Here is a 23,564-nt window from a genome sequence, read left to right on the forward strand (position 1 = left end):
TAAAATAGTAACACGGTTGTTAAGTGAATCTGGCTTCCACATTGACTTTGCTTCTCAGAAGGGAATCACAAAAGGGGATCACATTTATCCAAAATAAACACATGCCAGTTGCCAAACATCCAAATTTTGATCACGTAACCACAGGGAGGCCACAAAACGGTCCTAAAGTGGGAAAAACAGTCATAAGTCGTTTTTTTTTGCAATGGTGTTGTAACTTTGAACGGTCACTAAATGAGTGAGTGTAAATTAAGGACTACCGTACAGGAGTTTAAATTTTGTAGATCTGAAAAAGTTAAGATCTGAAGGGATTTAAAGTCCAGTCTAAAATTAAATTAAAACTTTTCTGTTTCGAAGTCCTGTTGTAGTAATGTTGTCAAGAGTATGGCATGAGGTATCATCTATATGTAAATAATATCCAATTATGCATCCCCTCTTAAAAAATCTGTCAAAAAACTGTCCTTGTGTCTAGTTTATTTTTTTATTTATTTATTTATTTATTTATTTATTTATTTATTTATTTATTTATTTATTTATTTATTTATTTATTTATTTAATATAACTTGCCAGAACAACTAGTCAAAAGGGCAGTTTTTTCCACCCATGCCATCTCTCTGCTAAACAACTAATTCCCACAACACTGTCAAACTATCTAGTAAGGCTGAATTACTATTATTCTTCTCATCTTTCCTATTACCTATCTCCTTATCTTCTTATGGACTATAACTTTGTTGCTTCTATCTTCACAATTTCTATTGTTTTATTTAGTATCCTAATATGATTTATGTTGATTGCTTATTTAGTATCCTATGACTATCACTAAGTGTTGTATCTTATGATTTATGATGAATGTATTTTTACGATGACTATGATCATGATTTATCACTTGTGGTTTGTATGTACAGCAAGAGCTTCTGCACCGGAGACAAACTCCTTGTGTATGTCCAATCACACTTGGCCAATAAAGAATTCTAATTCTAATGAAATAAAACAGAGCTCTGTATATCTCATCCCAGTGCCTGGAGGTTGTGAAGGTGTGGATGATACAACAGGCTTCAGCTGAACCCTGGCAAGACTGAATGGCTTTGGGTTTAAGAGCCTGCTGGTTCTAAAACTTTGATAGTGGGTGGGATTTCATTGCCCCAAATAGATCCAGTGTGCAACTTGGGGGTCTTTATGGATCCGTGAGTCCTGCCTGAAGAGCAGGTGGCATTTGTGACTAGGAGAGTGCTTTAAAAAAAAATATGTATCCTGTTTTCCCCAAAATAAGACATCCCCTGATAATAAGCCCAATCGGGCTTTTGAGTGCATGGCAATAAGGCCAAGCGCTTATTTCAGGTTCAAAAAAATATGAGACAGGGTCTTATTTTCGGGGAAACACAATATATATAAACTCGTTATGCCTATTCTTAGATCAGGGGGCTCTAGTTCATTGCAAAATGCCATGGGGTTGCAACGCATTGCAGCGACAGCTCTGGTAGTCCTGAGTGCAGTAGTTAGGTCAGGATTGTCGATGAGGACTCTCAATCATCTAGGCCAGGGGTGTCAAACTCAAGGCGCTTAAATCTGGCCCGTGGGGCTGGCCTGGAAGTAGCAAAGGACTGGCCTGTGGTGCCTCTGGCAGCCAAAACAGAGTGCGGGGGGTGGGGGGGTGGGGGGGACATGTGGCCTACCCGTTTTCAGCCTGGACAGTCTCCAGCAGCACTTTGCTGGCCAAAACGAGGCATGGGGAGCTGCGTGCAGCCCCTGCGCGGTGCCGTTTTTGGCCTGGATGGCTTCCTGCAACACTTTGGCGCCCTGTTTTCGGCCACGTAGCCCCATGCACCACTTTGCCACCCAAAACAGGCCATGTGGGGGCCGCACATGTCCCCCATGCCCTGTTTTGGCTTGTGAAGTGTTGCAGGGGGCTCTCTAGGCCAAAAATGAGGCATGCGGGGGCTGCATGCGGCCTGCCCCCGTGCCCTGTTTTGGCTGGTAAACTGCTGCAGGAGGCGTCCGTCCTGTCTCCCCCTCCCACCCGGGTCCAGCCCACAGAGGAGAACTACAGTGCTGAGCCGGCCCTCGAAGAAATCCAGTTTGATACCTCTGATCTAGGCAAAGGTGTCTAAAGGTTGAATTGTGGCAACTGGACTACTTTTGTATTGTTAATTCGAGATATTTTGCTGCTCATCCAAGCAGCTTCCATCAGTCAGAGTTTAGGTCAGGATGCATCATATCTAGGCCGGAACCTCATGCTTTTCGTGCCTTGTTGCCTCTGCTTCAACTCCCTGCTCATGTCCCCTCCATCTCTGCCCTCTGGGCCATCTTGCAATCCACTGCCTAACCCTGCCACTCCCTACTGTCCCCAGTTGAGTTTTATTTATTTATTTATTTATTTTTTATTTGATTTATATGCCGCCCTTCTCCGGAGACTCAGGGCGGCTTACAATGTGTTAAGCAATAGCCTTCATACTTTTGTATATTTATACAAAGTCAGCTTATTGCCCCCACAAACTGGGTCCTCATTTCACCTTCCTTAGAAAGGATGGAAGGCTGAGTCAACCTTGAGCCTGGTGAGGTTCGAACCTGCAGAAATTGCAGGCAGCTGTGTTAATTACAGGGTGCATTAAACCACTGTACTACCAAGGCTCCTACCATGTTTTGCCTCCTTCCTCCTTCCATTGTTGATAAAGACGTGCCTGGCAAAGACAGCTGCCTTTGGCCGCACACGCCTCTTTAGCAGCAGGAGAAAGGAATGTTAGCTGGGATGAGTGGTGGCGGCAGGAGTAGGTGGCGATGTGGGGTGGCCAAAAGAGCAGAGACGGAGAAGGATAGGCAAGCAGTGGAAGTTGAAACACCTGGTAGTCATTAGTGTGGGCAGGCTTGCAAGTGCACGAATTTTTATCACATGATTCCAGCGTCTCTGCTATGGAAATGGGACAACTCTCCGCTGCCAACTTCATCATCTTCATTTAATGACCCCATAATCCCTTGCAGGGTGGAGTCTGGGCAACTGAATGGAGCTGAGTGTTTTCTGGCCGAATGCCCTTCCTGTTGCCAATGCGGAGTTTTGTTCAGCAGGTATATTCTCATTGTGCCCAGAGAGAGAAATATCGGCCTCTACCTAGGATCGAACTCATAGATTCCTGATTGTGAGGCGAGAGCTCCACCTCTAGGCCACCTTACCACTCTTTCACTGCGGCTAACTTGCTGCAGGACAAATCAATGCGGGACAATTTAACAATTCTATTTAATTATTTGAAATAAATTAAAAAAATATTTTAATTTTTGCCATTCACATTTCATTCTGTCCCTTCTTTTGCATCCTTTCTTTAATTATTTTATTCCACCATTTCTGATATTAATGTAACTCTTATCCCGCAGCAAGTTGGCTGTGGTGAGTTGGCCGCAGTGAATTGTCATAGACCCCTGTGCAAAAACTGGCCATAACCACAATTATCAGAGTTCCATCACTCTAATTCCCACAGGACCATCATAATGCCTAAATGTAGTAGGGCTGTATTGCTATTATCCTTCTCATCTTTTCATTTTTCCTACTACCTTCTCCTATTGGTTTCTTATGATTTATCACTTGCTGTTTGTATCTTATGATTAATGATTGTATCTTATGATCTATGACCTGTCACTTTGTTGTTTGTATGTACACTGAGAGCAGTGGTGGGTTTCACATTTTGTTGCTACCGGTTTGCCATGTGCACGCTCACTTCGCATGCGCACGCACCTGCGCATGTGCCCGGCCTTCGTGCATGTGCCCAGCCTTCGTGCATGTGCCCGGCCTTCCGACATGCGCTTTGCTTGTGCGTGCGCCTTCCATACATGCGCCCGGCATCAAAACCATGCCTAAATAGGACGGCATAGAGCCGGGGCAGGTGGCCGAGCCCACCTGTGATGTCCGCTACCGGTTCGTACGAACCGTCTGAATACCACCTCTGACTGAGAGCTTATGCACCGGAAACAAAATCCTTGTGTGTCCATTCACAGTTTGCCAATAAAGAATATTCCTATTCCTATTCCTATTCCTACTCATTTAGCACCATTGTAAATTTGAACCATCACTGGAAAATGGCAGTTAAGCAAATGTAATTCAGTTTGAACAGCAGGAAAGCAGAATGCTCAAAGAAGTTCACATTGGTTAATAGTAAGAAGCTGGAGCAAGAAATTAGCCCAAAGTGGTGAATATCAAGCTGATCAGAAAATCTTTTATTTGCGCGTCATTCAAAATGGCTCCCAGGTTCAATCTGATGCAAGTGGCATTCTCAGCAGTGTGATATCCAAAGACTGTATGGAAGTGGGTTAAAGGTTCTGTTTTATTACCCATGATGCTAACTACTAAAAATTACTCTGGCAGGTGTGTTATGTTGCAATGTTGTCAGAAAAGTACACATCCTTTGCAGCTGCGACTGGCCTACGCAATGATCTAAAAAAAGATCCTGGTCTGTATTGATCAGTGCGATTTGATCCAAGGCCATTTCCCTGTTCTCATTTATGCTGTTTTCCCAGCTATTGATTCAAAGGAATGGCAGCAACCCGGTTAGATGACATAAGTTGTAGCACGTTACTGATTGGCCAATTTGCCCTCTCGGGAACTTGCCTTTTCACAATAAATGAATGAGGGTGTAATGTTTTTGACTCATTGGGTTCTCTGTCTAGTTTTAGGTCTTCTGTGGAGAGAACATCACATTTTCCTCCTCGTTGTTCCGACACTCCACTCATTGGGATTTCCTCTTCGCCATTAGCCAGACTGAGTGCCAATCAAATTTTCCTCCACAGCTTGGTTCCGCCTCCTCCTTCTGCGCATGGTCAGTCTTTTCACTCAGTCGCTGGTGACTAGACTTGAGTGCCTTGTGTCTTGTGTAATTTAGCGACTATTTAGTTAAAATTGTTAATTTTAAGGAGTGATAGGCTGAGGGCTACGATCTGTGATTTAATTGACAGAGGCGCGAACAGGCATTTTCCGGCTGGGACGCTGGCCGCGGCTTTTAACAGTTTGAATTAGTGCCTTTAAGGAAACGGTGTTTCCCCCTTACAGCTGAAGTATTGAACATTCACTTTTAATATAGAGTGTTGGAACTCACAAATTTTTCAGCACTGCTGTATATAGGCCCCGTTCAGAGGTGGTATTCAGCCGGTTCATACCAGTTCAAGCGAACCGGTAGCAGAGATTCCGGGTGGGCTTGCCCGCCCCCAGCTCTATAACATCCTATTTAGGCACTTTTCGAGGCCGGGCGCATGCACAGAAGGCGTGTGAGCAAGCAAAGTGCATGCGTGGAAAGCCAGGCGTATGTGTGGCAAGAATATTGGAAACCCACCGCTGGCCCTGTTGACTGTCAGCACTCCAAACTACATTCGTTCCAGTGCTGACATTGATGTTTTTATGGGACAATGGAGTGACCAGGAGAGTCCAGGAAAAGAAATCAGGTACTGATGTGTGTAGTATGTATACTCACACCTGTTCTGAAGCAGTTTCCCCAGTTTGAATTAAAAGTGCTCTGTATTTTTGGTAAGCGAATGGGTTTATGCAGATATATATATCCACATATTTTAGTGGCTCATAAGTGCAAACAGTTGGGAGAAAATTTATTCAGGATTGGATTCAGTTCCTAGTTGTGAATGGTGTATCACATTTTGTTGTGGTCCGCCGGCGGCCTGCGGAGCTGGCAGCAGAGTTGGACAGTGAGGAGGTTGGGGAGGAACATGGGTAAGTACTGGAGTCTGGGGAAGGCTCGGATGAGGGCTCTGCGTCGGAGGCAGAGTGGAGGCCAGGGCCATCTGACAGTTATGGGCTGCCTCCAGAACCCCCAGAGTTGGACATCAGTGAGGCAGAGGAACAGGGGGATCCTGTTCCCAGTGTGCGCATGCGCAGAGCTGCCAGAAGGCAAGAACAGTTAAGACAAAAGGGACAACTCGGGAGTAGGGCTTGGAGATGATTGGCCCCTCCCATAAGACATAAAGGAGGAGCAAAGACAGACATGAGCCTTTGCAGGAAGCAACTTTATTCGTTCTGGTTGGTTTAAATTCTGAAGCTCCGTTTTCACTCTGTTCTCCGTGTGGCCTTGCAAAGTTAATTGCCAATTAGGTCTTTGGCAGCGTGTCAAGGGAGATAAGGTGGGTGTTTATCAGCCTTATCCCGTAGGACTGTGGCAGACTTCTATCGAACTCTTTACAAATTATTTGTGACTCATTACGGGCTGTGAATGAACACAATTCACAGCCGTTGAAATAAAAAGAGGGTTTTTGGGACTAATCGTGTGCTTTTTACTGTCTCAGGAGGCCTAGGTCAGAACATATTTTTTCTCTTTTGTATCTTTATTCCATTCAATCTTTTCTGCAGGATTGTTTTAAATTCAGGGTTGGCTCTCTCTTTTTTGGTATTCAGGGTATGTTTCTAACTGGAGGGTTTGAACACTTTCATACTCTCAAGTGACAGTGAATGTTGCATTCTAAAGACGACCTGCCAAAGGGAGAACAGGCTTGCCAAATGAAAATAATGAACCAAAAGAAAATGTACTTAATGGTTATTGCAGTGCAGATGAAAATCCTAGCTTTAATACTATATCAGAATATCTGAGTTGAAATGGACCTTGGAGGTCTTCTAATCCTCAAGCATGGGGACCTTATACAGTAGTGGCCAAAATTGTGAAAATGGTGTTACTAAGCTAGTTTTAGAGAATACACTTTTCCCAAAAGGTTTCCACAATTTTGGTCACTACTGTACTTTGTCAGACAAATGGCCGTCCAATCTCTCCTTAAAAACCTCCAGGAATGGAGCACCCACAACGTTTGAAGGCAAGTCGTTCCACTATTTAATTGTTCTCACTGTCAGGAAATTTCTCCTTAGTTCTAAATTGGATCTCTCCTTGATAATTTCCCATCCATTGCTTCTTATTCTGCCCTCAGGTGCTTTGGACTATCAATCAAAGACTGGACAGCTCTCTGATATCTATCACTCGTTACTATATCTCTGATCCAGAAATTTAAAAGCCAACTTTCCCCATTTTTTTTTCAAATACTACAATGTCCCAGCAATTTCAACTTTGTCCTTTGTGATCCTTCCCAGAACAGTTTTATTCATGCTTCTTCCTGGCTTTGGGATTTAATAATTCATTGGATGTCATGCTGCACGTTGAAGGAACTGCAAATGAAGCTTAGGAATGCCACAGCTGCTGGATTTATGTAGCTGTTAAAAGGACTATGGAGTCTTTCAGATCTTGGAAAGCATTCTGAAACCTAGCTGGAGGATAGAAGATTAATAACTGGACCTCAAACTCTGGGAAGGGAAAAAAAAAACATCCTTCCTGTTTTAAAAGTAATGTGCAAATAATAGTTGGGGTTTGGGCACGATTCAGCAATTCTTATTTTAAGTATGTACTTGTAAAGTTACAATAGAATTAGAATTAGGAATAGAATAGAATAACAGAGTCGGAAGGGACCTTGGAGGTCTTCTAGTCCAACCCCTTGCTTAGGCAGGAAACCCTACACCACTTCAGACAAATGGTTATCCAACATCTTCTTAAAAACTTCCAGTGTTGGAGCAGTCGCAACTTCTGGAGGCAAGTTGTTCCACTGATGAATTGTTCTAACTGTTAGGAAATTTCTCCTTAGTTCCAGGTTGCTTCTCTCCTTGATGAGTTTCCATCCATTGCTTCTTGTCTTACCTTCAGGTGCTTTGGAGAATAGCTTGACTCCCTCTTCTTTGTGGCAGCCCCTGAGATATTGGAAGTTAATCGGTTGTATCAGAATATATTTATATAAAGATCTATTTAAGTTTTTAATTGGATATATTTACCTAGAATTTTATGGTGGATATCTTGGGGGAAAAAAATTCATTCCTAAATGAAAAATACCATTATTTCAACAGGGCCAAATCGTGTAGCTTGTCTTTGTGAAAGTTAATTTCTCTAGGACTCTTTGCTTTTGGGCTGCCCAGCCCTATGGTAGCTTCACAAGGGGTTGGACCACCGTATATATGATATCAGTGCGAGGATGTTGGAAATTGTTGCTTCTGGGTTGACTGGATCATCCTTGAATTTTGTGCTGTCTGGGCCCAGGGAACATGATCTGCTGTTTTCAGAACAATGGCCTGTCCTTCATTTAAAAAAAATTGGCAACCTCCAGTTATACTTTTCCATGTACAAATAATTGTATTATTCTTATAAGTTGCTGAGCACAAATAAGAGAACCTGTTCTCTGTCCTGTTGTCTGTTCCCTTATAAATCTATCCTGCTTTGAAAGACCAATTGATGGCAACCAAGAGAGAGACATTTTTGGGCCCAGCATAACCATCTGTGGTAGAACAAGCTTCCCCGAAGGGACTTGTTAATTATCGGTGCTCAATGAAGACAATTTTATTTATCTAGATATTAACTTCCTAGATTGTGTCAACATAGCTTTTACATCCTTTCCTTTATTTGTTCCCGTTTTCCTCTCTAATTTCATTTTACTATGCGTTACATTATGGTAAGGCCCACTGGGCATTTAAACCACGGCAGGAAAAGCTGCAAGAAATAGTCTGAAATATAAACTGCCAGTAATTTAGGTCGAAAGTATCAAAGGCAGGCCGGTAGAAATTGCAAAATTGATTTATTGACTTCTTATCTTCAGTGACTTCCTCTGAACCCCAACTGACCCTCTTTCGTTCAGGCTGAAAAACACGAATAGAATCAGATAACATTGGGCGAAATGTCAGTTTAAGCCAGTCTTGACAACTTGTAAGATTTGTGGACTTCTTCAACTCACAGAATTGAGTTGAAATGGGGAATTCTGGGAATTGAAGTCCATAGGTCATACAGTTGCCAAGATCGAACAGCCCTGGTTTAATCATTCACTGTATAACAAAATTATTCCTGTAGACCTTTGTTATAAAGTGAAGACCACTGAGCTCAAAGGGACTTGGTCTCATCTAGATACTCTTAATAAGTTTTAAGTATTTGATATTGGAAAATGTTTAACATAACAATGTTAGGCGATGTATAGATGCTGTCACAGATAGAGAAAAGCTGTATTTTCTTAGAGACTGGACTGCCATCTGTCAGAAATGGTGTAGGGCAGGCAGTGGTGGGTTCCTCCCGGTTTGGTCCGGTTCGGCCGAGCCAGTAGTGGTGACGATATGATGTCACCGAACCGGTTCTCCCCCCCGCCCCCCCACGTTATTCTTACCTTTTATTTGGTCCCACCCCCAATCTATTGCTGCCTCCTGAGTCCCAGCTGATGACTAGAGGGAAAAAAACTGTTTAAACTCTTGCCACGGGGCTTCAAAGGGCCGTCCTACAGCTGATCAGTGTTAAAAGCAAACAAATGAGTTGGGTCGTAAGTGCGAGGACTGGTCGTAAGTGCGAGGACCTTCCAGAAATGACTGACCAGCTAGCCACGCCCACCTAGTCACATGACCTCCAAGCCACACCCACAAAATAAGCCACGCCCACAGAACCGGTAGTAAAAAAATTTAGAACCCAGCCCTGAGGGCAGGGGTGTCAAACTCGCGATGACACATTGACACATGATGTATCGCCACTTTTTCCCCCTTTGCTGAAAACGGGGGTGGGCGTGGCCAGTGCAGGACGTATCCGGCCTGCAGGCCACAAGTTTGTAGAGTCTTCTGCTTGGGCAAGGGGTTCGATAAATACAAACCAGTTGCCAATGTTTGAACCACATGACAATGGAGATGCTGCCACAGTCACAAGTGTGAAAAACGGTCATCGGTCACTTTTTTCAGTGTTGTCACTGAATGAACTGTTGTAAGTTGAGGACGACCTGCATTCTCTGAAATACCCGTACCGCTACAAGAATCGGAGGATAAGCCGAATTGAAATTGGCAATCTGGTGATTACTACAATTTTGGAACTCATTTGTTTGGAACTCATTTTAGCCACAGCATTACAATTGCCACATGCCTTTGCAAGTCTGTTCTTGTCCTTGTACAACTTTATTGCTGACTTTTACAAGAATGCTCGCTATAGTATTGAAGGCTAGTTCCAGAGATTCAGGTATCGAATACTAAAACAGTGACCTCTCCCCTCTTCAGTGATTCCATCCAGCCGTCTCCTTCTTCTTTTGCCCTCCATCGTTCCCAGCATTAGGCTCTTCTCCAACGAGTTTAGTCTTCTCCTTCTCATTAGGTGGCCAAAGTATTTGAGTTTCATCTTCAGGATCTGGCCTTCTAAAGAGCAGTCAGGGTTGATCTCCTCTAGGACTGAGCGGTTGGATCGCCTTGCAGTCCAAGGGACTCGCAGGAGTCTTCTCCAGCACCAGAGTTCAAAGGCCTCAATTCTTTGGTGCTCTCCAATGCACTATTGTTACCTTTTTATTTGGCTGTTATTTGTAGTCAGTCTGTGTGATGTTTTTGCATCAGATAATTGGGTGAACCATTGTTCGGTCAGCTTCTTTTATTATTGTCATTATTTTTACAGCCGCAGTTGTAGCTTCTGAATAGAGATTCCTTCCTTCCTTCCTTCCTTCCTTCCTTCCTTCCTTCCTTCCTTCCTTCCTTCCTTCCTTCCTTCCTTCCTTCCTTCCTTCCTTCCTTCCTTCCTCCCTCCCTCCCTCCCTCCCTCCCTCCCTCCCTCCCTCTGCCCTGAACTCCATCTCCAACCTGTATTCTCTTAATTTTGGCGAATTGTGAAAGAAAAGACTGGTATATGAAACAAGATAGCCCTTTTAAGAAGGAGGAAGCAGCGGAGGTAAATGTTTTTTTTTTTTAAACAGGCACTTTTTATAAGTACCTGGCCTACGTATATTGCATCCACACCCACAAATTCAATTCGCACCTTTATTGTCAGAGTCCAACATGTGTACAGTGAGATTGGCTGAGCCTCCCTTCGTGCACCCTCCTCCCCAAACACCATACAACTCACAGTGAAAGACAAAAATCCCTAGCCCAGTGAATCCTACTAACAAACAAACACTCAGTCCATGTGAACTTATTGCACATCGCGCCGGCCCCGCAAGTCAATCGTACTATGTTGTTGTAAAGTTATTTTTCGTTCAGGAGTCTGACAGCCCCGATGGCCTGTGATTGAGCGGACTGGAACTTTCTATTTTGGACTCTCTGAAAAATGGATTATGTATATGTTGAGCTATAAGGCAAGAGAACTATGGAATTGGGGCATGCAGACGATCTGGCTGTTACCCTAACGTGGTTGTTGGAATTAATAATCTAGACAAAAGACATTACAGAAGATACCATATGGAATATAAATATAAAGTCACTCGGGTTTTTTTTATATATATATACAGAAATGCTTATTAATGATGGAGGCAGATGGTAATTGAAGATACTGAATACACTGTTGGAAGCAGGACTTGATGTTACCCTAACATGGTCGATGGAATTAACAATCTAGTTGAAAGACATTACAGAAGATACTATATGGAATACAAATTTAAAGTCATTTGATATGGGCAGAAGAATAAAGATATTAAATATATTATGTATGATAGACCTGTAGGAAAGTGGGTGATATAAAATTGATATGGTACAAGGGGATAGGTTAGGTTACTGATTGCTTAGTTTAGGAAAAGGGATGTTATGTTTAGATATTAATATATTTAAAAGAAATATAAGTATCCAGATGGAGGAAATGGGTAGATTAGAATAAACGCCAAAATAGGATCTATTATATAGTTTTTAGCCGAATGCTGTTAAATGTATAGTATACAGGGGATATAATAATAATGTTAGGAAGAAATGTATAGTACATAGGGGGTGGTGTATAAGGGTGGTAAAGTATTATATAATGTGATATTAATTTGGATTTCATCTTGGAGAAGCCATGGGGGGAGGGGAGGGGGAGGAGGGGTTGGGGGGGGAAAGGGGGGTAAATTTGTATTTGAAAAACTTTTTCAATAAAAAAAAGAAACTGTTCTTCAGCCTATTTGTGCGGCTGTCTATGCTTCTATATTTCCTTCTAGACGGTAGGAGGATAAAGAAGGGCTGACCAGGGTGTGAGTCGCCCCTGAGGATTTTCCTCACTCTTCTAAGGCAGCGAGCCCTAGCGATGTCGTCTAGTGGTATCAGGGGACAGCCCATAATATTTTGTGCTGTCCTCACCACCCTCTGTAATGTCTTTCTATCCACGGCTGTCAAGCCAGCACACCACACCACAATGCAATGAGTGAGGACGCTTTCTATTGTGGACTTGTAAAAGGAGGTCATCAGTTGTTGTTCCACTTTATTTTTTCACAAGACCCCAAGGAAGTGGAGTCTCTGATGGGCCTTTCTGGCTACCTGGGTCGTGCTGATTTTCCAGGTGAGATCTTCTCTGAGATGGACTCCCAGGAATTTAAAGGAGGAAATTCTCTCTGCACAGCCCCCCTCGATGTAAAGTGGGGCAGGTTCAGGGGTGAAATCCAGCAGGTTCTGGCGAACTGTTAGCAGAAATTTTGAGTACTACCGAGAACCGGCAAATAGCACCTCTGGCTGGCCCTAGAGTGGGGTGGGAATGGAGATTTTGCAATATCCTTCCAGCAGGAGAGGTGGGAATGGTGATTTTGCAGTATCCTTCCCCTGGAGTGGGGTGGGAATGGAGATTTTGCAATATCCTTCCCCTGCCACGCCCACCAAGTCACGCCCACAGAACCGGTAGGGAAAAATTTTGGATTTCACTCCTGGGCAGGTTCCTCTCTCTTCTTCCGGAAGTCTAACACCATCTCCTTTCTCTTGCTGATGTTCAGGTGCAGGTTGTTTTCCAAGCACCATATGGATACTGTGTTTCCCCGAAAATAAGACCCTGTCTTATATTTTTTTGAACCCTGAAATAAGCGCTTGGCCTTATTGCCATACGCTCGAAAGCCCACTTGGGCTTATTATCAGGGGATGTCTTATTTTGGGGAAAACAGGATAGATAGATAGATAGATAGATAGATAGATAGATAGATAGATAGATAGATAGATAGATAGATACCGTGTTTCCCCGAAAATAAGACCCTGTCTTATATTTTTTTGAACCCTGAAATAAGCGCTTGGCCTTATTGCCATGCGCTCGAAAGCCCAATTGGGCTTATTATTAGGGGATGTCTTATTTTGGGGAAAACAGGATAGATAGATAGATAGATAGATAGATAGATAGATAGATAGATAATACTGTGTTTCCCCGAAAATAAGACCCTGTCTTATATTTTTTTGAACCCTGAAATAAGCGCTTGGCCTTATTGCCATGCGCTCGAAAGCCCAATTGGGCTTATTATCAGGGGATGTCTTATTTTGGGGGAAACAGGGTAGCTTTTGAATATATGTGGGTAGTTTTTGAAATATGCAAAGAACAGCAAAATGAGGCAACCTTGACTGAGTTACGAAGCTAAACAGAGCTTTGATTTGCTTAGATAGAAGTCTACCAGGAAACCCCACAGTTTTCGGCTACACATCGAGAATTTTTTTAAAAAAAATCACCCCGGAAGAATGCAAAGACAGATTAATTTCACATTCTACTTAGGCAAGTCTATGAAGTCATCATCCATCAAGCTTGTAATTGTAGAAGCCTTACAATTTCATCTGCATGTACGAATACAAATTTATTGAGCACATAAAAGTAGTGCTCTCCAGCAAAGGTTTCCGCTTCAAAAAAAGTAGGGAACGCTCGGGGTTACATCGCATTTTTAGTTGTGTCTAGTTGTCTGCTCTAAAATTTTTAAATTCTTCTTGATGGTGGTTTTGCTGAATAGGAATAATTATATGGACTATTGAATTGTGTGGGAGGATTTGCAGATTTGTATAGAGGTGGGCTAACCTTCGACTTAGAACCGCAACATTTCTGTTGCTAAGTGAGGCAGTTTCTAAAGGGAGTTCTGCCCCATTTTACGACCTTTCTTGCCACAGTGAATCAGTGCAGTTCTTAAATTTAATCACACGGTTGTTAAGTGAAGTAGCTTCCTCGGTGACTTTGCTTGTCAGAAGGTCATAAAAAGGGATCACGTGATCCCAGAATACAGCAACCATCATAAATATGAATCAGTTGCCACGCATACAAATTTTGATCATGTGACCATGGGACGCTAGAACGGTTGTAAGCGTGAAAAATTGTCATAAGCCACTTTTTTCAGTGCCGTTGCAATTTTGAACAGTCACTAAACAAACGGTTGCAAATTGAAGGCAACCTATAGTTGCTTCAGCCAATATTCCAGTTATTTTCTCCTCTATTTTTTTTTTGTCACTCTTCACTATTGGTAATGTATTTGTAGCATACGGACTGAGAGAAATATTGTCCAGTTGTGTCATATTTGAAAGAAATAAATGATATTAGGTGGCGATATTGTCCGTCCCTGCTTGGGGATTATTTGTTGTGGTCCGCCAGCAGCCTGCGGAGCTGGCAGTGGAGTCGGACAGCGATGAGGCTGAGGAAGAGCATGGGCCAGTCCTGGAGGCTGGGGAAGGCCCGGATGAGGGCTTTGCATCGGAGGCAGAGATGGGGCCAGGGCCATCAGGGTGTGATGTGCGGACTCCGGAGCCTCCAGAGGCTGACAGTCGAGAGGCAGAGGAACAGGAGGAGCCTGTTCCTAGTGCACGTATGAGAAGAGCTGCCGGAAGGCAGGAGCAGATAAAACAGAAAGGATGACTCGGGAGTAGGGCCAAGAGATAATTGGCCCCTCCCATAAGGTTTAAAAGACCAGCAACGGCTCTTGGCCTCTTTGCCGGAAAACAACCGTTGAGAGATTTGCTTCGTATTTAGATGTATTTCTTTCTTGTCAGCGTCTTCTGTTCCTGAACTGTTGCCAAGAAAAGCCTTTGGCAGTTTGCCTAATTATCCCAAGGTCAGAGATAAACTGAAGAATGGTGTTTTGAGGACTTTGCTTTCATTTAATATAGAATTTGCTGAGAATGAGTTAATTCTCAGCTGTTTTAATAAAATCTGTTTGTTTTTTGGAACTGTTTTGCATTTAATATTAACTAAGTGGGCCTGGGTCACAACATTATTCCCATTTTTTAAAATAACTGTAATGACTATCTAAATGAGTGATTAAGAAAAATGATTAGATACACAAGGAGATTCCTTGCCTGCCTGAACCTGGAAGTGAATAATTTAAGCCCTGTTGGTTTGAGTTGTTACGGTTGAGTTGTTGAGTTGCCTGACATAATGTCTTTGACACCACAATTTTCTTTTCTTTTAGTTTATCAGAGAAGATATGAAATATAAAGATGCATCAAATAAGCACAGCCACTTGCACAGGGAAGACAAGCACATCACCATTGAGGATTTATGGAAACGCTGGAAAACATCAGAGGGTAAGGCATCCATTTTGTGCATTTTCTTTCTCCGTCCATTTCTCCTCTAGGTTTAATAATACCATGTTTCCCCAAAAATAAGACCGTGTCTTATATTTTTTTGAACCCCAAAATAAGCGCTTGGCCTTATTTTGGGGGAGGTCTTATTATTTTGGGGCGCATGGAGCAAGATGGGGATCCTCTTGCCGTCTTACCTGATTTCCAGCTCTGTCTCCCTAACCCTAACCAGAGGAAATGGCGGGGACTGGCTGCGCATATGGTTAAATATTTTCAGGGAGGGCTTATTTTTGGGGGAGGGCTTATTATCTGGGGAGGGCTTATTTTCGGGGAAACACAGTATAAAAAGCAATTTAATGCAATACAATTTAAAAACAAAAGCTGAAACATGTAAAGCCAAAGTTTATAATGTAACATAAATTAATCTTTTTTTTAAAAAAATAAATAAATGCTTCCTGCTTTAGGCCTGGATCGCTTTGGGAAATGGTGAACTTTTGAGCTAAAGTCATAATTTCAGTGGTTTGACAGAATATACTACAAAACGTGTTGTAAGCATTTGGAGGCCAGTAGGAGGTTACTGCCAGATGTGAAAGATCAGATCCACATAATGAAGATTCAACTCAGCTGATTCATGGGCTGCTACATTAAAGAATATCTTAACCTGGGGAAGAACAAATGAAAAGAGCTATTTGCCCCTTTTGTCTCCCAAAGGAAAATAAATATGAAAATTGAAGGAAGAGCAGACGTTGGATAAACCTGGGTAGTAGAATCAGGCACCCAATATATAGATGGTTGTTGTAAAACACAACCTCGTTGTTATTCTGCTAGAAAGCTGTTACTTGACCATTGTGTTGGCAGTCTTAACAAATAGGACCATCTTCATCAGTGGTGGAATTCAATTTTTTTTACTACCGGTTCTGTGGCGTGACTTGGTAGGCGTCCTGTGGTGTGGCTTGGTGGGTGTGGCTTGGTGGGTGTGGCAGGAGAAGGATACTGCAAAATCTCCATTCCCACCCCACTCCAAGGGAAGGGGACTGCAAAATCCCCATTCCCTCCCCACTCCTGGGGAAAGGATATTGCAAAATCTCCATTCCCTCCCCATTCTGGGGCCAGCCAGAGGTGGTATTTGCCGGTTCTCCGAACTACTCAAAATTTCCACTACCGGTTCTCCAGAACCTGTCAGAACCTGCTGAATAGCACCCCTGATGTTCATTGTTGAATAATTAATTATGAATTTTTCTCTGTGGCAAAAACTGAGTAAATTAAATATTAATTAAATTAAATTACATTAAATAATTAAATTAAATTAAATTAATTAAATTCATATAAGCAAGCGGCTGCTTTGGGATATCAAAACTATCTCATGTAGCAGAATGATCCAAGGTAAGATATATTTAAAAGTATTCAGATGGTTTGGTTTCTCTAATTAATATTAGTGACTATGATTATTCCAGACCATTAGATACTGCTTTTGTAGGTACTATAGTATTCCTGTTGTTATTACATGTGGGTGGAATAAATGTACACATTTTAATACTGTCCTCTTAACGTCTATCAAATCAAATCACGTATATCATGTATAAAAATGTCTGCCTGATTGTAAGCAAACTATGTATTTATTTACATTCATTCTCTAAACGGATCTTTGGTACAGAAATTCATAAAAATTACCAAATCATTATTTATCATTAAGGCCAGATGGACTTAATTAAGCTCTCAGTTTGCTTTTAGGTATTAACGTGCAAACTTGCTCTGTAAACAATTTCTCCTGCTAAAGTGTTAAAGGCATGTCAGTTATTTATTTTCTGGGAATATAATTGTGCTGTTACAGTTTCTACACATTCAGTTCCAGCCTTTGCAAAACAAGTTCATATTTTGTTTTGGGCCCGTGCAAAATAGGGTGGTGGAAAAAAAAATACTTCCCTAGTTTATAATGTTTGACTTCATGGTGAACCCATGTTTTAAAGTTTAAAAGTATGTGCTTGTTTCCTCCCCACACTTTTTATTCACTCCTACATACTCAATTGTCTATAAATATGATTTAAAATGCTCATGCAAAAGATTGTGCTAATGACATCTGGTTCTCTGAATGTTCATTAAAGGAATGTGTAGCCAAATGATGCTCAAGTCGAACCCTAGTAAGATAACAGCATGGTAAACTCATTCTTTGATAAGACAGCCATTTAAAGTTTTATTTTTAATCAACAAGACTTTACATATTTACAGATTAACAGAGTTGGAAGGGACCTTGTAGGTCATCTAGTCCAACCCCCCGCCCAAGCAGGAGACCCTACACCATTTCTGACAGATGGCAGTCCAATCTCTTCTTGAAAGCCTCCAGTGATGAAGCTCCCACAACTTCCGAAGGCAACTTCTGTTCCATGGGTTGATTGTTCTCACTGTCCGAAAATGTCTCCTTATTTCCAGGTTGACTCTCTCCTTGTTCAGTTTCCACCCATTATTCCTTGTCTGGCCTTCAGGTGCCTTGGAAAATAGCTTGACCCCCTTCCTCTGTGGCAGCCTCAAATATTGGAAGACTGCTATCATGTCTCCCCTGGTCCTTCTCTTCACTAGACTAGCCACACCCAATTCCTACAACCGTTCATCGTATGTTTTAGCCTCTGGTCCCCTAATCATTCTGGTTGCTGTTTTCTTCACTTTTTCTAGAGTCTCAACATCTTTTTTATAATGTGGTGACCAAAACTGGATGCGGTACTCTAGGTGTGGTCTTACTAAGGCTTCATAGAGTGGTATTAGTACTTTACCATTTCTTGACCGATTTATAAATTGAAGTTGAACTTATTAAGAACTCTAGGTTTTATTCCCTAGAAGCAGCCTATTTGCGTGCTGCATTCGTAACCCACCCTTACCCAAAGAATTTCAAAAGTATAGAAGAAAAGAAATCTTTGGGGGGAAAAAAAGAGTTGTGGCAGTGTGCATTTTCTAGCACTGAAGTTAATAATGAAGCTGCTGGGGATCCCACTGGGCAGATCAATAGTAATAATGCTATTAATTATGGCAATTTCAGAATCATCTTCATTTTTTATTTCTCTTTGGTTATCAACTTCCCTTTTTTTTTTTTTTTGTAGATTTTAGCAGCGCAACAAGCACTTAGAAAGAGGGTATCCAATGAAGAGTTCTGAGGGAAATTTTCCTCTCACATTTAGTTTCCCGCACACCATACCTGCTTCAGAAGTTGGAAATTCCTCCCCCCCCCAAAAGAGTTAGAGATGCAAAGGAACCCAAATGTTCTTTTTCAAGAAGCCACTGGACTTTTTTTGTTTTTCCTCGAAGAAGTTTCGCTTCTCATCCAAGAAGCTTCTTCAGTTCTGAGTTCTTCTTCAGTTCCGAACTGAAGAGAAGCTCCTTGGATGAGAAACGAAACATCTTCGAGGGGGGGAAAAAAAAAGAAAGAATACCCAGTTGCCATTTGACAAAAGCACCTTGGCGACAACCTGAGCATCTCCACAGACAGATGCAGGGAAAAATAAGAAAGGGAAATGGGTTTGCAGTGTGGGAAGGCACCCATCCCTCTCCTAGAAGGATGAAATAGTTTGAGAAATATGAAAAAGACAGAATATTATATTTCCCTGGATGAAAAGTGGAGAAACATATTTTTTTTAAAAAGACAGAAAGCAGACTCAATCTCCCTCCCCACAGCAGATTTTTGTGCCCATTGAGAAAGATTGAGCCAGCCTATCTACAAAACAAAAGACCTTTGGCTCCAGGATGATAGGATTAAGGCATGACCCTCCAGGACATAATAGGATTAACCCTCTACTATCTAGCACAGTGGTTCTCAACCTTCCTAATGCTGCGACCCTTTAATACAGTTCCTCATGTTGTGGTGACCCCCAACCATAAAATTATTCCTAAAACCATTGAAAATATGTGTTTTCCAATGGTCTTAGGCGACCCCTGTGAAAGGGTCGTTCGACCCCCAAAGGGGTCCCGACCCACAGGTTGAGAACCACTGATCTAGCAACACAATTGTGCACCACATTGCACAATCTCCTAAGGACATTGCATCACCCTCCAGGCTTCAACCAAACTTAGCTCAGACAAACTCCTAGGATTTGTACATGGCACCATGGGAGTCTGACAACAGCCAATAGAATACATGTTCTTGCACAGGAACAGGGAGCTCTAGTTCAAAGCCCAAGAGAAGGTATAAAAACCCCTCACTCTCAACTCTATGTGGTCAGCTACAGCGGTGGGTTTCCAATATTCTTACCACCGGTTCACCACACATGCTCGCTTCATGGATGCCTTCCGTGCATGCGCTTTGCTTGCATCCAGCCTCAAAAACGTCCCTAAATAGGATGTCATATAGCCGGGGCAAGTGGGTGGGCGGGCCCACTCGCGATCTCCGCTACCGGTTCACCTGAACTGGTATGAACCGGCTAAATACCACCTCTGGTCAGCTACCCAGAATCACATGTCCTTGGTGGTTCTGCTTCATCATTAAACCATCTTTCCAATCAGCCTCCGTGTTTCCAGTGTCTTTATCCCGGCTTGGAATTGAACCCAGATGGACATTTCTTCCAAAAGCAGAAAGAGAATACTCTAAAAAAACACGACCAAATTTAGCAACTAATTTCGATTAGGGATCCGAAGTTGCCATTGTCCGGTAGACTTTGCAAGGAGACAATACGGTGAAATAGGCTACCGATAAGGAGCTTCATTGTCATCTCATAGACATACGGATGAATTAAGAGTGCATTCTTCTGTTAGGTCTAGAAACACATACTTTACATGCCCGTACACACAAACAATCCCTCATCATGATCAGGCATGTTCCTTGGAACTGTCTCAATCCGTTTATCATTGCAGGTATCGTAGTTGAGGCTTTTTAAAGGAATTCACTGGAGTGACACTTCTATGTCTCTTTTTGAGAGAGTTCTCTGGCAGGATTAATCTCTTAGTAAAAATAGCATGATTAATCAGCCAGATTCTACAAGAAATCGATTTTATGGGGGACAGAACTCTCGCTGTTTCAGTAATGTGCTCCTGTATGGCAAAATTTTTTATGGCCTTCACTAAATTGTTCTCGTGACTGAGTTCAACTCCGAAGGATTTTTAAAACTCTTACTTGCCTCAGAATTATGACTACAGAAATAAGTTGAGGTTTAGCTGACTGGTCAGGTACCAGAATGAGATTTCACTTTCATCTTAATTTATATTAAGTAGAGTTAATTCATTTATAAATATTCAACTCCTGTGATGCTGGGATCAGCAGTTACATATTTGTCATCCTAAAATAATGCTTTTTTCCCCCTCCTGAAGCCTTACATATCTAAATCCACAAAGTGATACCTCTGATGTTTTTAAGTACTTAATTTATTTACGTACTGTTCCTCATATTGAAGCATTTCAGCATGCTTTGCAATAAAAGCCATTTTTTTTAAAAAGAAAAGCTTGGTAATAGCAGCTAGGTATGTGCAGAGTTAAGAACCATAAATGGAACCTTCTGGAAAACTGTGGTTTGGGGGGTGCTTGCCAAACCAGCTTCCAAATGGCATGGCCTAAAGAGTTTTGGGATGACCTAAGGGTGAATTGAGCCTTCCAGATTTAATTGGTACATCGACAAAATGTTGAAAATGAATAGCAGATAGTAGAAATAAAAACAACGTAGGAGCAAACATTAGTAAAAGTACATCGGTTAAAAATATTTCTTAACATAAGTGTAATCTTTAGAGATGTAAAGAAATAAAAATAGCCTCTCCTCTCCCCTCTCCTCTCTCTCCTCGTCTTCCCCTTGCCCTCGCCCTCCCTCTCCTTTCTCCTCTTCTCTCTCCTCCCCTCCCCTCCCCTCTCTCCCCTCCCCTCCCCTCTCCTCTCTCCTCCCCTCCCTTCTCTCCCCTCCCTTCCCTTCCCTTCTCTCCCCTCCCCTCCTCTCTCCTCTGTCCTCCCCTCCCCTCCCCTCCCTTACCTTCCCTTCTCTCTCATCCTTCTCCCTCTCCTCTCCTTTCTCTCTCATCCTTCTCCCTCTCCTCTCCTCTCCCCTCATACTTATGACGGTCACAGTGTCCCGAGGTCATCCGATCCTCTTTTATGACCTTCCGAACAAGCAAAGTCATGGGGGGAAGCCAGATTCACTTAACAACCATATTACCAATTTCACAACTGCAGAGACTGACTTAACAACTGTGTCAAGACAGGTCGTAAAGTGAGGCCAAACTCACTTAGCAAATGTCTCACTTAGCGACAGACATAAGTCAAGGACTACCTGTAGAGGAAAAAGTAATCAGCCCATCTGGATGTTCTGGCCCCATACCATGCACACACCCAACCAGCCAGCCGAGGGTTAAATAAACTCTTCAGACACACAACGTCAGTGATAAGGAACTTGGCAGCAACTCCGTGGCTGCCTGCCAAGAGCTTTTACTCTGATAACACCGACAAAAATACAGTTTGAATAGTCCAGTTTGTAATTAAATCCACGGCAAATAGATGTTGTGTCCGAAGGTGCAAGTGCCTCGCCAGAAATTAGCTTTGTCCGTCACAGAATCCGAATGGCCACCACACTCCCTTTTATAGCCTGTGGGGTGTGATCCAGTGACTCAGCTTAATCTCTGGCACGCCTCCTTTTCTGCTGCTCACGCTTGTCTCTCCGATGCTGGCGTGGGTCCAACCACAATGTTTCTTCGTCACTATCCGAAACACCTGGCTCCTGGCCAATCTCTTCTCCTTCGGGAGACACCTGAGGCATTGCCAGAGAGGAGGGTCCTGGAGAGGGAGGCCTGGCCAACTCCTCTCCTTCATGTTCGGAGCCTTCTTCCTCCGATAAGATAGGCTCGGAGGACGGAACACTGGAGAACCCAAAATGAATGAGTCGTGATGTAGCAGAATGTTATTTGGGTTATGGCCGTTTTTCACATTTACGACTGTTACAGCATCCCTACGGTGACCTGATCAAAATTTGGACCCTTGTCAACTGACTCATATTTATGACGGTTGCAGTCTCCTGGCATCATGTGATTCCCCCTTCAGCGACCTTCTGCCAAGCAAAGTCAATGGGGAAGACAGATTCACTTAACAACCGCATTGCTAACTGAACACCTGCAGTGATTCACTTAGCAACTGTGACTAAGAATGGGGCAAAAGTTGCTTAGTAACAGTCTTCCTTCCTTAGCAATGGCAATTTTGGGATCAATGGTGGTCATAGGTCGAGGATTAACCAGCAGTGAAATCCTACCGGTTCGCACTGGTTCAGGTGAACTGGTAGGAATAAAAAGCTACGGGGTTGATCCGAACTGGTATTTCCGATGATCAGCTGTGCCGCATGATTTAAAATCGCTAGAAAGCAGGAAATTGTGCTTTCTAGTGAACCTAAATCGCGTGGCATAGTGTTGTGGCCCGTACGCAGCCTGTGCAACTGGTGGCTGATTCGGACAGCGAGGAGGCTGGTGTGGTGCTGCACCAGCAGCCTATGCAGCTGGCACTTGAGTCGGACAATGAGGAGGCTGGAGAAGATGTGGTGTCAGAGGCAGGGATTCAGCCAGGGCCTTCAGAACCTCCAGAAGCTCTCATAAGTGAAGAGGACAAAGAAGAGGAGCCTCTTCTTGATGCACGGGCACGCAGAGCTGCCAAAAGGCAGGAGTGGCTCCTCAGGAGGAGGTCTCCTCGAGAGTAAGGCTTGGGGCTAATTGGCCACTCCCTTAGCCTATTTAAGGAGGAACGCCGACTGAAGCAATTTGCAGGGAACAACTTTGTTCACTCTTCTTCACGTCTTGATCTTAATTCTCTGCAAATTGCTTCTGGGCTTTCTGCCAACCATAGTAAGATTACGATTATTTATTCTTTGGATTCTTGTAGGCTGTTAAGAAAGTTAGTTAACGGCCTTTGTGTGAAAAAAACCCTGATTTTATTTTAGTAAACTAAGGTTTGTACAGACTTTGTGTGTGCTGCGTTCTTTGGGGTCCGTAGCTGGGGCAGAACACACACGCCCCCCGTCGCTGTTCTACTTACCTTCCCAAACTGCCTTTTTCCTTGTGAAGCGCACGTTTGGTGCGCACTGTTGGCACATACGGTGTATGCGCGCACTTTGCGTGCGCTGCACATGCGTGGGCAGCGAACTGGTGGAAAACCAGGGAAGATTTCACCACTGCGATTAACCACATAATTCATTAAATGCCAGACATTTTTGTGCTTCGATATTTATATACCGCTTGCATTTCTTGGCTTTGTTACCCGCCGTTCTCATTGTCTTCCTTTGGTGTCACACACACGCCAGAATTACGCAACTTGTATGGGATTCCGAAGCAAACACATGGACTCCATTGTCTGTGGGAAAAGATCCCAAATCAACTCCGAAGCCAAGTTCTGCAGAAGAGGATGGCAGGGATCAAAAGCT

General features: G+C 42.9%; 1 protein-coding gene across 1 annotated transcript in view; it reads left to right on the plus strand.

Annotated features, from left to right (window-relative positions):
- Positions 1 to 23,564, plus strand: part of STIM2 (stromal interaction molecule 2) — a 119,586-nt gene that overhangs the window by 71,010 nt on the left and 25,012 nt on the right. Inside the window, exon 3 of the mRNA XM_034411304.3 lies at positions 15,097 to 15,211. Within this exon, the coding sequence (XP_034267195.2) occupies positions 15,097 to 15,211 (115 nt within the window). The remainder of the gene's footprint in view (positions 1 to 15,096; positions 15,212 to 23,564) is intronic.

The sequence above is a fragment of the Pantherophis guttatus genome, chromosome 8, assembly GCF_059756535.1.
Source record: "Pantherophis guttatus breed Tessera chromosome 8, ASM5975653v1, whole genome shotgun sequence".
NCBI lineage: Eukaryota > Metazoa > Chordata > Lepidosauria > Squamata > Colubridae > Pantherophis > Pantherophis guttatus.